General features: G+C 46.7%; 1 protein-coding gene across 2 annotated transcripts in view; it reads left to right on the top strand.

The window, feature by feature from the left end:
- STK39 (serine/threonine kinase 39) overlaps window positions 1–16,173 on the top strand; it is a 511,018-nt gene that overhangs the window by 407,998 nt on the left and 86,847 nt on the right. For both annotated transcript variants that reach the window (XM_075318852.1, XM_075318853.1), the window contains exon 16: window positions 1,860–1,928. In XM_075318852.1, the coding sequence (XP_075174967.1) occupies window positions 1,860–1,928 (69 nt within the window). The remainder of the gene's footprint in view (window positions 1–1,859; window positions 1,929–16,173) is intronic.

Genomic DNA, 16,173 nt, shown 5'->3' with positions numbered 1-16,173 from the left:
TTCATTCCACATGTTTTAATTCATAGTTTTGATGCCTTCAATGTGAATCTACAATTTTTAGTCATGAAAATAAAGAAAACTCTTTGAATGAGGTGTGTCCAAACTTTTTGTCTGTACTATATGTGTATATATATATATATATATATATATATATATATATACATACACATATATTTTTATATATATATAGCCATATATGTAGCTATATATAGATATATATCCGTCTATATATATATATATATATATATATATATATATATATATATATATATATAGGGTGGTCCAAAAGTAGGTGGTGTAAAGTGAAACTTACTCAGTTGCCCTTAGCAACCAATCGGATTCAACTTTTAATTCTTCACAGACTCATAGGAAATTGAAAGGTGGAATCTGATTGGTTGCTAAGGGTAACGTTATTTTAATAGTACACCATGTTTGAGAAATCTTCCCCTTCATAACCCTATTACACATACTGTCCTCCTACTTTTGGACCGTCCTGTATATACACACATATATATGGGCTAAAAATCCTAATTTTAGTTGGGTTACACTAAACAGTTTATACATTTTGACTTTTATTAGCTCTTTGTTTTTTACACACTCAACTTTGATGTGGTCTTTGGTCATAACTAAGAGGAAAAAATTACCTTATATAATAAAACTCCTTTATAAACTTATTTTATATCTTAAATGTATATCTGGGCTAAAAAAAAAATATAATTTTAGTTGGGTTACACTAAAGAGTTTACACCTTTTGACTTTTATTAGCTCTTTGTTTTTTACACGCTCAACTTTGATGTGGTCTTTGGTCATAACTGAGAGGACAAATTTACCTTATATAATAAAACACCTTTATAAACATTTTTTTATATCTTAAATGTATATCTGGGCTAAAAAAAAATATATAATTTTAGTTGGGTTACACTAAAGAGTTTACACCTTTTGACTTTTATTAGCTCTTTGTTTTTTACATGCTCAACTTTGATGTGGTCTTTGGTCATAACTGAGAGGACAAATTTACCTTATATAATAATACACCTTTATAAACTTTTTTTTATATCTTAAATGTATATCTGGGCTAAAAAAAGAATATAATTTTAGTTGGGTTACACTAAAGAGTTTACACCTTTTGACTTTTACAAGCTTTTTGTTTTATACACACTCAACTTTGATGTGGTCTTTGGTCATAACTGAGAGGACAAATTTACCTTATATAATAAAACACCTTTATAAACATTTTTTTTATATCTTAAATGTATATCTGGGCTAAAAAAAAAATATATAATTTTAGTTGGGTTACACTAAAGAGTTTACACCTTTTGACTTTTATTAGCTCTTTGTTTTTTACACGCTCAACTTTGATGTGGTCTTTGGTCATAACTGAGAGGACAAATTTATCTTATATAATAAAACACCTTTATAAACTTTTTTTATATCTTAAATGTATATCTGGGCTAAAAAAGGTTACACTAAAGAGTTTACACCTTTTGACTTTTACAACCTTTTTGTTTTATACACGCTCAACTTTGATGTGGTCAGTGGTCCTAAATCAACCCAGCGGAGATCAGAAAAGTCAGATAAAAGTTACAAACTCTCCTAATGGGTTAACTGATCAATTCTCAGTTCACTCATTGTGCATCCAGCAATAAATATTGCAATGCAAAAGCTATGGAGGGCAAACATGCCAAATTTTTAAGGATTTTTAGTCACATGCATTTAATTTAAGAAAATATATTGTCCTCCAAAGATAGTCATTCTCTTTATGGTTCAGCACAAATGCGGAGATTTTCTTCAGCCAATAACAACGTTATCATGTTCTGTCCTGAAGGCATTATTTATGTGCTATCTGTCTCTCTCCGCAGATACGGCAGATGGTGTTTCGCAGGAGCTCTTCTCAGCAGGCCTTGTGGACGGCCATGATGTAGTTATAGGTAAATGACATTTCTTTCTTGGAACTATTACATGATTACTTTAGCATTTCAAGGAAATAATTACATTTAACCTTCCTCATATCTCGGAGGATCCCGCCACCAGCTAACGCTTCCATAGATGTTTGCAGGCGTGAAGAGCAAAATACAACTACGGCTTTGCAGAATGAAAAATATATTTGCAATTATCTTCTAATTATTGCTCCCATGCTCCTGACCGCTGGGCTATTTGACTTTTATTAGAAGTCTGGATCTTTTAAAGAGCAGATTTTTTTTTGTTTTTGTTTTTTTAGCAGATTCCCTAAACAGCGGATAGGTTAATCGTCACGCTAATCTTTATGGTGTTTTTGCAATTTAATTTAGATGTTATTGCAGAGATAAGAGGACAAAAATGCGAAGTTGGAAACTTTAAGTGTGTTGTGCTGTTATGATGGGAGAGCGGCGTTGTTTGTGCGCGCGCGGTCCCTCACCTGGGGTAGCGGTGCTGTTCAGTTAATTATTTGAACAGCTTGGCTTTAATATCCTTTCTATGACTTTCCTCCTCCAGAATAAAGCTGCTATCCGAGGCCATAGCGGTAGTTTTAATTAAGCTCCTCAAAGACGTTTTTTTGGCATGATTTTTGCTTTCTTTCCTGTAATTATAAAGTATTATGTGTAGCACTCAGTTTTGGTAATTTCTTTTTTTTCTTTGTATAATGAAGTTTGAGATAAACAGACACGTAGGTTACTTCTTAGTGTAATAAGCAGTCACGTAGTAAATTGTAACGTGCTGCGGAATATGTTGGCGCTACAGTGGAACCTTGGTTTATGAGAACAATCCGTTCTGGGACTGTGCTTGTAAACCAAGTTACTCGTCTAGCAAAGCAAGATTTCCCATAGGAAATAATGGAAACTCAGGCAATTCGTTCAACAACTTGTTCAATGTCCCATCCTGGTCCCCTATTGTGCCACTCCACACATGCGCACACACACACATATCATGCTCACCTTACCTTCCGTTACCTCGCCAGCCTCCTAGTTCTTGTAGTTTGCCGGTACAGGATGTGTATCCGGTAACCATCGCGATGATGGAGAAACTTCCGCTGCCTTTGAGAAGCATCTGACAGCAGAGGTTCCTCTTTCGTCACGATGGTTACCCAATCTACATCCTGTAGCGGCGAACTATAAGATCCGGAGGCCGTTGATGGAACGGAAGGTAAGGTGAGCATAATATGTGTGTGTTTGTACGTATTTCGGTATGTTTCTGTGGACTGCACGAGCGGGTTAGAGCGCAGTGGAAGTACGGAACCGGAAGTGTGTGCGGTGAGTATTTTGCTCGTACAGCAAAGCATTGCTCGTAAACTGAGTTACAAATTTACAGCAAGCTTTGCTCGTATAGCGAAATACTCGCATACCGGGTTACTCGTTAACCGAGGTTCCACTGTATAAAAATAAAATGTATTATTAAAAACAATCAAGGACTTAAAGGGAACCTGTCAGGTGCAATATGCACCCAGGACCACGAGCAGTTCTGGGTGCATATTGCTAATTCCTGCCTAAACGTCCCAGTATCTAGTAGCATAGATAAAGGGATCTTTAGAAAAAGCATTTCTAAAGATCCTTTATGATATGCTAATGAGAGCAGTAACTAATCACAAAAGCGTTAGTTCCTGCAGTCATTCTGCCCTCTTAGCATGTTAGCATACCCCTGTGGGCGTGCTAACATGCTATTCAATGCCCATTGCCTCGCGTCATCAGTGGTGATGCGCGTACCTGTGTCCGCTGTCACCGCTGATCAGAATGCCCAGCACTTCCGCTCATGTGCACTATGAAGCTGGGTGTTCACATCCCGGTTTCAGAGAAGTCTAGTTTGCATGAACCGAAATGCCAGGACTTCTGATCATGCGCATTGACCCTAAGCCCGGCGTTCTGAAATGGTGGCAGCTGACACTGGTACGCGCGTCACTGCTGATGACGCTAGGCAGTGGTCATTGAATGGCATGTTAGTATGCCCTGTGGGCATGCTAACATGCTACGAGGGTGGAAAGAACACAGGAACTAACACCCTTGCCACTAGTCACCTCCCTCATTAGCATATGATAAAAGAAATTTAGAAATAGTTTTTCTAAAGATCTCTTTATTTATGCTAGTGTATACAGGGACGGTTAGGCAGGGATTAGAGATATGCACTCAGAACTGCTCGTGGTTCTGGGTGCATATTGAACCTGACAGGTTCACTTTAAGAAAATGCAGCAAACATAGCAGAACTATTTTTTTTATAAAAAGTAACAAATGTAAAGCTTGCTTTACACGTTACAATTACTCATACGATATCGTATGCGATCGTACCCGCCCCCATCGTATGTGCGGCACGTTCAATTTGTTGACTGTGTCGCGCAAACGATTAAATCCCATCACATGTACTTTCCCTTCCATATGACCTCGCTGTGGGCGGCGAACGTCCACTTCCTGGAGTGGGAGGGACGTTCGGCGTCACAGCGACGTCACGCGGCAGCCGGCCAATAGAAGCGGAAGGGCGGAGATGAGCGGGATGTAAACATCCTGCCCACCTCCTTCCATCCGCATTGCCAGCGGGAGCCGCGGTACGCAGGGAAGCTGAGTTCGTTCCTGGGGTGTCACACACTGCGATGTGTGTTGCCTTGGGAACATTGAACAACCGGACGTTCAATTTTTAGTAATTGAACGACGTGCATGCGATCAACGTTTTTTCGTTCAATCGCAATCGCACGTAGGTTTTACACGCTACAATATCACTTACGATGCCGGATGTGCGGCACTTACGACGTGACCCCGCCGACGCATCATTAGATATATTGTAGCGTGTAAAGCCCGCTTTAATGTTTGGACTTACTGCGTGTATTACAATCGTGTCACTTCATGGTAAATGAGGAATCCGCTCTACTGCCAGCAGTACACATAGGGTAAAAAAGAGGAAAAAAAAGCTGGAAATTCCAAAAAACATTAAAATATTTTTTTCATTATTAGTAGAGCCGTTAAAAGTTACGTCAGGTTCCATTATTAACCCCTGATGTATTGCCTGTGTTATTCACACAGATGTACTACTAAAGAAACAAAAAAACTATTGTAATCTTTTTTTGGAATTGATATCTCTTTCTCCTACAAATTTTTTTCTTTACATTATTGTGGATAATGAAATGAACCCCCACTTAAAATCTAAAAACTGCAGAACCTATGTAGGACATTTCTCTTCTGACTTTAGAGGTTTGTGTGGCAGGACTCACCTACTTTATTTACTGGTTACCGCATGTGGTTTTCAGTGCGGTATTGGTGCGGTTTTTGACCGCAAGTGCGGTAATCTTGCAGACTCTCAAGAAATTTCTTGAGAAAAATCCTTTTTCTAGTGTGAACAGGGCGTTAGGCTATGTGCGCCTGTTGCAGATTTGGTGCAGAATTTTTCTGCATCAAACCTGCACCTCCTGTCAGACAAACACATTAAAAAAACACTTATTTTGGTGTGTATTTGTACCATGCTTTTTTCTTAATGAACTCAATATTTGGAAGGACTAAAAAACACATGAAAAAACGCACCAAAAATTGACATGCTGCAGATTATTTTTTGCACCAAATCTGTACAAAAAATAAGCAATGTGCGCACAGCACTTTAGAATTCTCATTGACTTTGCTGGCATAAGGGTAGACATGCAGATTTGTGCTAAAATCTGTACCACATCTGCATCAAAAATGCACTACACGTACACAGCCTTAGGCCTCTGCCACACTCACGTGAAATTCACGCACGTGCCGAGAGACACGTATTTCCCCTGCGTGTTGCGTGCAGGTAAGTACGTGTCTCTGGTACGTGCGGGCCACGTGTGTTCTACGTGTGCTATCCGCGATAGCACACGTAGAACCGGTAATTTGCATACTCACGTGGTCCTTCCTGCTGTCCGCGCTGCTGTCCGTGGTGCTGATCTTCGGTCTCCAGCCCTCCCGTCTCCCCGCTGCTGCTGCTGCCAGGCAGTGAAGTGAATATTAAATGAGAATAATGAGCGGCGGTCAGCAGCAAGTGGCAGAGACAGGAGGGCTGGAGAAGGTGAGTAAATGTTTTGTTTATTTTTCACTGACACGTGTGTTTTCTCCGGCGCGTGTCACACGGGACCGCATCCACACTACACCCGTGTGGTATGGTTGCGGGCCGTGTGACACCCGTGCTGCGGGAGAAAACACTGACATGTCAGCGCTTTGAAAAACGCACACACGTACAAACGCACACGGACACACGTTCCGTGTGGTTTTACGTGTGTGTGCCTGCTACAATAGGGTAGCATTGCTTAACGTGTCTCCGTGCCGCCGGTACGTGTAAAAAATGACAAACACGTGCCGGCGGCATGGATGTGTGTCACAGGCCTTAGAGGGAATCTGTTACCAGGTTTTTGCCACCTAATCTGAGAGCAGCATAATGTAGGGGCAGAGATCCTGATTCCAGCGAAGTCTCACTTACTGGGCTGCTTAGTGTAGTTTTGATAAAATCACTGTTTAATCAGCAATAGATTATCATTACAGGACTACTTGGCGTACTGCAGGTAGTCCAGCTTATTCATGAGCTCTGTATAACTGCTAGATCTGCAGCAGAGAAAACATTGATTTTATCAAAATGACAGCAAACAGCTCAGTAAGTGACACATCGCTGGAATCAGGGTCTCTGTCTCTACATTATGCTGCTCTCAGATGGGGGAACAAAAACCTGGTGACTGATTCCCTTTAAAGGGGTAGTCTCTCCAGAGATATTTTTGTAATACATACAGGATGTGCCAAAACATTCTGATAGATACTGGCCAATGTCCAACTATAAGCAAATAGAGGTAGCATTGATATGGGAATTCTGAACGCAGACGAGACAAGCCATGTGGTGAAGAAATTATGGTCACAGTGTCGCCTCTAAGCGGGGCGATCTGGAAAAAAAAGATTTAGAAAAGGACATGCTAATGACGGCACATCTAATGATCTGATCTACCAGTCTGCAAAATTTGATATTTTTTAAGGAGGTTCTCTCAACTTTTTAAAGGGAAACTGTCAGCAGAAATGTAGCTTTAAACCTAAAAGTTTTCCCCTCTGCAGCTCCTGGGCTGCATTCTAGCAGGTTCCTATAGTTTTTGTGCCCCCTTTAAACCAAATTAAATACTTTATAAAGTTGTACCTTTTGGTATTCAAATCTTCTAAATTATCCATGGGGGTGGGCTGTCTGGTGTCCGTTACTGTCCCTCCTGCCGATTTACACCGTCCCCCAATGCTCCATTTCATACACCAGGACGCCGCCCACTGCGCCCGAGGTCCCGCGCATGCGCTGTGCGACTGTAGCGGGACTGTGCACAGTGACCGCTGGTGACGTGTGTCGCAGGCACGAGATTATGGGCGGCGCTGAGATTGCATCAGCAAGTGCCCGCCCATAATCTCGTGGCCGCGCTTTCCCCTCTGCCTCCAGCGTTCTGCGCAAGCGCTGGCCAGATGACCCGACGTCACCACTTTCCCATCTTACCCTGAAGCAGGAAATAGATGGGAGGAGCTGAGCAGGACACCACCGGTTACGAGAGGTGACGTCGGGTCATCTGGCCAGCGCTTGCGCAGAATGGTGGAGGCAGAGGGGAAAGGGCGGGAACGAGATTATGGGCGGGCACTTACTGATGACAATCACAGCGCCGCCCATAACCTCGTGCCTGCGCACACGTCAACAGCGGTCACTGTGCACACCGTACACAGTCACACGGCGCATGCTTGGACCGCACTGGGCGGCGTCCTGAGATGTGAAATGGAGCGTTGGGGGACGGCGTAAATCGGCAGGAGGGACAGTAACGGACACCAGACAGCCCACCCCCATGGATAATTTACAAGAATTGCATACCAAAAGGTACAACTTTATAAAGTATTTAATTTGGTTTAAAAGGGGGCACAAAAACTATAGGAACCTTGCTAGAATGCAGCCCAGGAGCTGCAGAGGGGGAAACTTTTAGGTTTAAAGCTAAATTTCTGCTGACAGGTTACCTTTTAAATTGGTAAAATTCCAAACTCAAAATAAATTTTATCTTCTGAAGATCGGAGGAATTTTTAATGTTATAGTTTGCTGCTACCGTGTTTTTCCAAAAATAAGACACTGTATTATACTTGTTTTGCCCCCCAAAAAAGCACTAGGGCTTATTTTTGGAGGAGGTCTTAACACGGTTGGGGGGTAAGTTTATCCCCTAAAATAGCAGACCCCTCACTTCCCAGGAAACTCATACTTACCAGACCCGGACATCTGCGTTGCTCCCAGGTCCTCCTGTGATCTCCGGTGGGTGCTGCACGCTGACACACAGCAGATCGCTGATCATTGATCACACACACACACACACACACACCACATCCAGCGTTAAAGAATGCTTCCAGCCGCAAGGAATGATGGGAGGAAGTCACTTGTGTCCGCAGGTCCTTGCGCTCCACCACACAGCCTCTCAGGATTCTGCCGGCGAGAAGAGATCGGTGTTGCTGGATGTGGTGACTATATGTGCGATCCGATGTGTGTGATGCAATGTTTGTATGTGTGATCCGATGTTTGTGTGTGCGCTCGATTATGTGTGCGATCTGATTGTGTTTGTGATCTGATTGTGTGTGCGATCCAATGTTTGTGTGTGAGATCGGATGTTTGTGTGTGGGTTCTGATTGTGTGTGTGTGTGAGATCGGATGTGTGCAGGTGTGCGATCACTGCAGGTTTTCTGCTTGGTGTCAGGTGAATGTGATTGCGGGGTGCCCACTGTGTATATTGAAGTGTCCTGCAGTATCTTTAAGATTTTTAGCTGCATGGACACTTCATTATTGATCCTCGGCTAGGACTTATTTTCGGGGTAGGTCTTATATTTAATCTTGCTTCGAAAATGCTGAAAATGCCTCCTAGAGCTTATTTTTGGGGGAGGTCTTATTTTTGGAAAAACACGGTAGTGGTGAGTGAGCACTACCATGCTTGGGTGCTCTGTACTGGTAACTAGTGATGAGTGAGCACTACCATGCTCAGATGCTCGGTACTCGTAACTAGTGATGAGCGGGCACTACTATGCTCAGGTGCTCAGTACTTGTAACTAGTAATGAGTGAGCACTACCATACTCAGGTGCTCAGTACTTGTAACTAGTGATGAGTGGGCACTACCATGCTCAGCTTCTCGGTACTCATAACTAGTGATGAGCGGGCACTACCATGCTCAGGAGCTCAGTACTCGTAACTATTGATGAGCGAGCACTACCATGTTCGGGTGCTCAGTACTCGTAACTATTGATGATCGAGCACTACCATGCTTGGGTGCTCAGTACTCGTAACTAGTGATGAGCGAGCACTACCATGCTTGGGTGCTCAGTACTCGTAACTAGTGATGAGCGGACACTACCATGCTCGGGTTCTCTGTACTCGTAACTAGTGATGAGCGAGCACTACCATGCTCGGGTGCTTGGAACTCATAACTAGTGATGAGCGAGCACTACCATGCTCGGGTGCTCTGTACTCATAACTAGTGATGAGCGAGCACTACCATGCTCGGGTGTGCAGTGCTCATAACGAGCAGTAGGTGCTCGGATGGGTGCGACTTGAATATCCGAGTATAATGGAAGTCAATGAGAGACTAGAGCATTTTTCCAAAAGATTTCCTGGAAAAATGCTTGCGTTCTCAGTACTTGAGCTGTGCCCATCCGAGTGTCCAACTGCTCTTAACGAGTACTGAGCATCCGAGCATGGTAGTGCCCGCTCATCACTAGTTACGAGTACTGAGCACCCGAGCATGGTAGTGCTCACTCATCACTAGTTACTAGTACTGAGCACCCGAGCATGGTAGTGCTCGCTCATCACTAGTTACTAGTACTGAGCACCCGAGCATGGTAGTGCTCACTCATCACTAGTTACTAGTACTGAGCACCCGAGCATGGTAGTGCTCACTCATCACTAGTTACGAGTACAGAGCACCCGAGCATGGTAGTGCTCACTCATCACTAGTTACGAGTACAGAGCACCCGAGCATGGTAGTGCTCACTCATCACTAGTTACGAGTACAGAGCACCCGAGCATGGTAGTGCCCGCTCATCACTAGTTACGAGTACAGAGCACCTGAGCATGGTAGTGCCCACTCATCACTAGTTACGAGTACAGAGCACCTGAGCATGGTAGTGCTCGTGACTCGCCCACCCCAGGGCTATGGGACACCCGGTGCCGGGCCGGACTAGTCCGGTGGTAGTCAGTGGTGGCTGGGCCCGGCTCCGTGGCCCTGGTGGGTGTCAGTATAATATGTGGCTGATGACTTTAAGTTTGTGTTCGTGACGCCACCTGTGGTATGCGGCTATTAAGCCGCCGCTGCCGTGTAAGGCCTCCGGGGTGATGAAGTGGCAGCAATGGTGGTACTGCTCCCCACAGGTGGAGCGGTGCCCCGGGACACAGTTGGTGCTTGTGGAAGTCTATGGTGTTGTGTGACTAGCACGGTGCAGGGCCGACAAGCAATGAAAGAAACAGGCACAAACAGTAGTCTCTTTACCTTCTCTTTTACTCGGCAGAAGTTTAGTCCAGGGAGACCGTCACAGATGGTAAAGATGGTCCGGCCGGCCTGGAAGTGCCTGGGGTGATCTTTGGCCAGTTGAGTATGAGGCCTACTCCTTAATCTTTCTTTGCTGTTTTAGGACACTGCACTTTGGGGTTAGCAATTGCCCTCTTGCTGCTGGGACCGGTGGTTCGTCCCTTTTTCTGTGGGGTAGACTGCGCAGGCCCTCTCTGGTGCTTCTCTGCTGGAGTCCACACCAGGCCCTTGGGATGCAGCTGTACCTTCATATTGCTTCTGGGCCAGGGGGCTTGCAGCTCTCCTGCCCTCCGGATTCAGCTACCAGGGATGGATTTTATGCCCTGGCAACTACAGACTCCGATGTCCGAGTCTCTGCTGTGCCTCTCTGCTCCCCTTGCTTCACTGGGCCAAGCTATCCCAGCTCTAGGCCCCAGTTTCACAAGGCAGCACTACTCTGCGTCTGCACTCTTTCACTCCTGTGTCCAGACTAACTACTACTTCCTCCCTTCAGCCAGACTTAAGGAATGCTCCCTGAAGTTCCAGGTTCAGAGCTCCCTCTGCTGGCCGGAGGGAGAACTGTGTTGGGTGTTAACTTACTGGCCAATAGATCTCCCAATTACCTCCAGGCTCAGCATTAACCCTTTGGGAGGGCAATGCTGTTGTGGCGACCAGGTCCTGGGGCGCCACACTCCCCCTTAGTTAAATTCAGTACTCCCGGACTGTAGAAACAAACATGACATGTTAGAACATTTCATCCCATTATGGGAGGCGCAAATACTTTAACGTTACAAACTTAAACATTACTATAAGAGTCCAGTGTGGCTCCCTGCCGGGTGTCCATTACACTGCTCCATGGGGGACCCGCCGCGATCAAACCCCCAACGTAGGCTCTGGGCGTGCGTCAGAGCATTGATGACCCCACTCTATGCACGCCGGACGGGTTTTTCTTCAGGGGTGTTGAGCACACTGGTGCTAACTATGAACAATTTAGGTGTTGGCCACCCATAGTCCAGTGGCCCAATTGTCCATTTTCGCAATCAAAGAAAAAGAAAAACATTTTGTACACAACCTTACAGACATTTTGCATAACTATGTACATTCTAATAAATACTCCTTCTTTTTCCCTTATACAGTTGACTCTCTATACCTTGGAGGGGGTTGTCCCCGAGTGCTGCGTTGGGACCTGCGTAGCTCTGGTGTTTGCCCCTGACTTTGTGGTGCGTCTTCTACCTCAGCACTACAGGTGGGCCTAACCCCGATAGGTAAGCGTGATGGTTGCCTATGTGGTCTAAGAGTCGCCAAGGGTATGACAGGTTCACCACTGACAGGGGGTTGATCCTCCTGTTCCACTGCTGGCGTGTCATCTCGTGTTGGAGCGGACGGTTCTTTAGGTGGATCCGGAACCTTTTCTGTTTCTGGCTCGACCAACTGCGGAAACGTCAAAACTGGTACCACTATGGCATTGTTTATTCGGGTCCAAGTTTTGGGGAATTTTCCAAGGATGGTTTGAATCATCTCCCCTTCTTTCTCTTGACTTTGGGGACTTCCTTGTACTTCTTCCATTTCTCTTTGGATTCTGCACCGTTCAGGGCACGCTTTCAGGCGGTCTCGAGAAATTGCTTGATAGGTCTTGCCTTCATCCTTGCTTATGAGGCATACCTTACTATTGTCAAAGTTGGAGGGGATAATGGTGTAGGGCTCGTTTTCCCACTGATCATCCAATTTATGCGTCCTCCGCTTCTTCTTGAGGACTTGTTCTCCAGGTGCTAAGGGAGTTGCTGGGGCCGTTTGATTGTAATGCTGCTCTTGTCTCATTCTTGCTTGAGACAGGCTCCTCTCTACGCACTCCTGGACCTTACGGTACCGCTGCTGCCGTTCTGTATCCCAATCCTCTATTTCTTGAACCGCCTCAGGCGACACAGTCCCCATCTCAAAGTCTACAGGCAACTTGCCAGGTCTGGCTCGCATCAGGTAAGCGGGGCTGCAGTTGGTCGAATTTACTGGGATATGGTTGTACAGGTCTACCAGATCTGGCAACTTCTCTGGCCATTGGTTCCTTTCTTCCAGCGGTAGGGTCTTCAGCATATCGATAACCACATGGTTCATTTTCTCGCACAGTCCATTGGTTTGGGGGTGGTACGGTGTGGTTCGGATTTTCTTACAGCCGTACATGTTACAGAACTCTTGGAACACTTCGGCCTCGAATGCAGGACCTTGATCAGTCAGTACCCTTTCCGGATAACCGTGAGGTCGACAAAAGGATGCCTGGAACGCTCTAGCTGCTGTTCTGGCTGTCTGGTCCTTCACAGGCACTACTACCAGGAAACGAGAGTAATGGTCCACAATGGTGAGGGCGTACACATAGCCTGACCGGCTTGGTGTTAACTTCACGTGGTCCAGGGCCACCAACTCCAGGGGCTGCTTCGTGACAATTGGCTGTAGGGGAGACCTTTGGCTGGCATCATCCTTCCGCCTCAGGTTACACGGGCCACAGTCTCGGCACCACTTCTCGATCATCTTTCTCATGTGCACCCAATAGAACCGATCACGGAGTAGGGCCTCCAACTTCTTCCACCCGAAGTGTCCTGCGTTATCATGATACGCTGCTAGGACCATTGGAGCATCCCTCTGCGGAACCACTATCTGCCAGACAAGTTCATTTGTTCGCCAGTTGACATATCTCTTGCAGAGCTTGCCTTGGTAGGTGAACAGTCGTCCCCTCTCCTTCCACAGCTGCTGGGCTTCCTCTGGAGCGTCTGGGCCAAGATGGGTCTCAGCTTGCGCTAGCTTCTCTTTGACCAATCGCACGGCCGGGTCACCGTTCTGTGTCTCTTCCCAATTATGGTGGAGTAATGGGTTGACCGAGACCTCGTGCTGGCTTGAGCGCTTCACTCCCACAGCATGCTCACACTGGGAAACACCTTGGTGATGGAAAGCCGGTAACTCTATCTCTTCGAGTTCATCCAGGTCTTCTCCAGACTCGGGTAAGTGAGGCATTCTGGACAGCGCATCAGCATTGTTATTCTTCTTGCCAGCCCGATACTTGATGGTAAAGTCAAAGTTAGACAGCCGGGCCATCCATCGCTGTTCCATCGCACCTAACTTGGCTGTTGCCAGGTGTGTCAACGGATTGTTGTCCGTGAAGATGGTGAACTTGGCCGATGCCAGATAGTGCTTGAAGCGTTCAGTCACTGCCCAAACAATAGCGAGGAACTCCAGCTTGAAGGAACTGTAGTTTTCTGGATTCCTTTCTGTGGGCCGAAGCTTCCTACTGGCGTACGCTATCACCCTCTCTCTGCCTCCCTGTACCTGGGACAGAACTGCTCCCAGTCCCACGTTGCTGGCGTCTGTATACAGTACAAACGGTTGGCTGTAGTCAGGGTAGGCCAGAATTTCTTCTCCCGTGAGAGCCCCTTTCAGCCGGACAAAGGATGTTTCTAGTTGGCTGCTCCATTCAAATGGAGGGCTCTGCTTCTTAGCCTGCTTTGGCTGGCCCACCAGGAGATCTTGAAGGGGCGCTGCTATCTTGGTGAAACCATCAATGAACCTTCGGTAGTAGCCCACCAGTCCAAGGAACTGCCGCACCTCCTTCACTGTGGTGGGTCTTGGCCAGTCCTTGATTACAGTGACTTTCTCCGGATCAGGTGCCACACCTTCTGCGCTGACCACATGACCCAGGTACTGTACCTTTGGCTTCAAGAGGTGACATTTGGACGGCTTGATCTTCAGGCCATATTTCGACAAGGACTCAAACACTTCTGCTAAGTGCTTCAGGTGGTCCTCATAAGTCTTGGAGTAGACTATGACGTCATCCAGGTACAACAGCACGGTTTCAAAGTTGTGGTGGCCCAAGCAGCACTCCATCAACCTTTGGAATGTCCCTGGGGCGTTGCAGAGCCCGAATGGCATACAATTGAACTCACAGAGGCCCATTGGTGTCGTGCATGCAGTCTTCTCCTTGTCCGCCTCTGCCACGGGAACCTGCCAATACCCACTGGTGAGATCCAAGGTGGAGAAATAGTTAGCTGACTTTAAGGCTGTTAGTGACTCCTCTATTCTGGGCAGTGGATAAGCATCTTTATGTGTAATGCGGTTAATTTGCCTGTAATCTACACACATTCTCATTGTACCATCTTTTTTCTTTACGAGCACTAGTGGAGCTGCCCAGGGGCTACAACTATCTCTGATAACCCCAGCCTCCTTCATTTCTCGTAACATTTCCTTGGCACACTGATACTGTGCGGGGGGTACAGGGCGGTATCTCTCTTTAATGGGATGATGATCACCTGTGGGGATTTGATGTTTAACCCCTTTCACCTGCCCAAAATCTAGGGGGTGTTTGCTGAAGACCCGCTCGTACTCCTGTACCACCCGGTAAACCCCATGCTTTTGGTGCGAGGGGGTGGAGTCGGTGCCTACATGTAATTTTTGGCACCAGTCTTCCAGCTGCCCCTTGGAGCCATTGTCTTCCGCCTGGTCGGACGGGATCAAGGGTTCCACTGCTTTAATGGTATTGTTGCTGACAGTGTACAGTTTTGCTACAGTGGCGTACCGGGGCAATTTGGCCTCCTCCTCCCCACAATTCAAGACACGGACGGGCACTCTCCCCTTGCGGACGTCCGCTACCCCTCTGGCTATCAGGACTCCAGGCCTACTGTCTGAATACACCGGTTCTACCAAGGCATGGTAATCCTGACCCTTGAGGCCTATTGCTGCCCGACACCATATCAACATTTCACTTCTTGGGGGTATTGCAATGGGGAGGGGGTCACTTACCCTCACACTGCCAATTTCTCCTCCGGCCAGCTCTACCTGCTGCCTCCTCATCAGGGCTCTGATCTCCCTCTGTAGGGCACGCTGCTGCCCGGAGCTGGCAGTTTCAGACGCCTGTTGCAACAAAATTATCACTTCGGCAATACAATTTTCTATCACATTTGTACCAATGGTTAGCAGTGGGTCAGATTCTTTGCGATCAATATCTACAATTATCATCCCCTGACATGGCAATTCCACCCGCCCCACTTTAATAGTTACTTATTTGTACCCAATTTGAGGTAAGGGCTGACCATTACTGGCCACAATTGTTAAATCATCATCTGGGCCATGGTCAATGTCTGAATCAGCCCAATATCTTTTGTACAGTTTGTGGGGGATGGTTGTTACCTGGGACCCCGTATCCAGGAGGGCATTCAAAGGGATCCCATCCAGCACAATGGGAAGGACCGGTCGTCCTCCCACATACTTGCTGCGGCTGGGGGTTGAGCCGGGCTTCCTTACACCTGGGGGTTGGCTCCTGGCCCCAGGCTCAGCCCATTTAAAGGACAGCGTCGTGCAATGTGGCCCGCCTGGCTGCAGCGGCGGCAGATCGGTTGTCCTGTTGAATCATACCGGTCTGTGTCTCTGCCTCGGGTCGGCGGAATCCTCCTCTGTCGCATCCATGGGACGTCATCTGGGCTGGAGGCCAACTCGATTTTTGCAGGCGAGGGGGTCATTTGTAGAGACTGCACGGTCTTGGCAAGGGCAGCCACAGTCTTGGTCAGCTCCTGGAACTGCTGTCTGAGCTCTGCAGTGGGATCCTTATCCAGGGACTGCGCCTCAGCCCCTGCAGTGGCTCGTGTTGCAGGCACCACCCCGGGGTACGTGATAGCAAGAGGCCGGAGGGGTACTGGGTCATTCGGTGTAGATTCTCTCAGTACCCTGATGGCCTGGTCCTTAAACTTTGCAA

This window comes from Anomaloglossus baeobatrachus, chromosome 7 (assembly GCF_048569485.1).
Source record: "Anomaloglossus baeobatrachus isolate aAnoBae1 chromosome 7, aAnoBae1.hap1, whole genome shotgun sequence".
NCBI classification, from domain to species: Eukaryota; Metazoa; Chordata; class Amphibia; order Anura; family Aromobatidae; genus Anomaloglossus; species Anomaloglossus baeobatrachus.
Note: the sequence above shows the minus strand (reverse complement) of the source record. Positions and strands in the feature narration are given on the sequence as shown.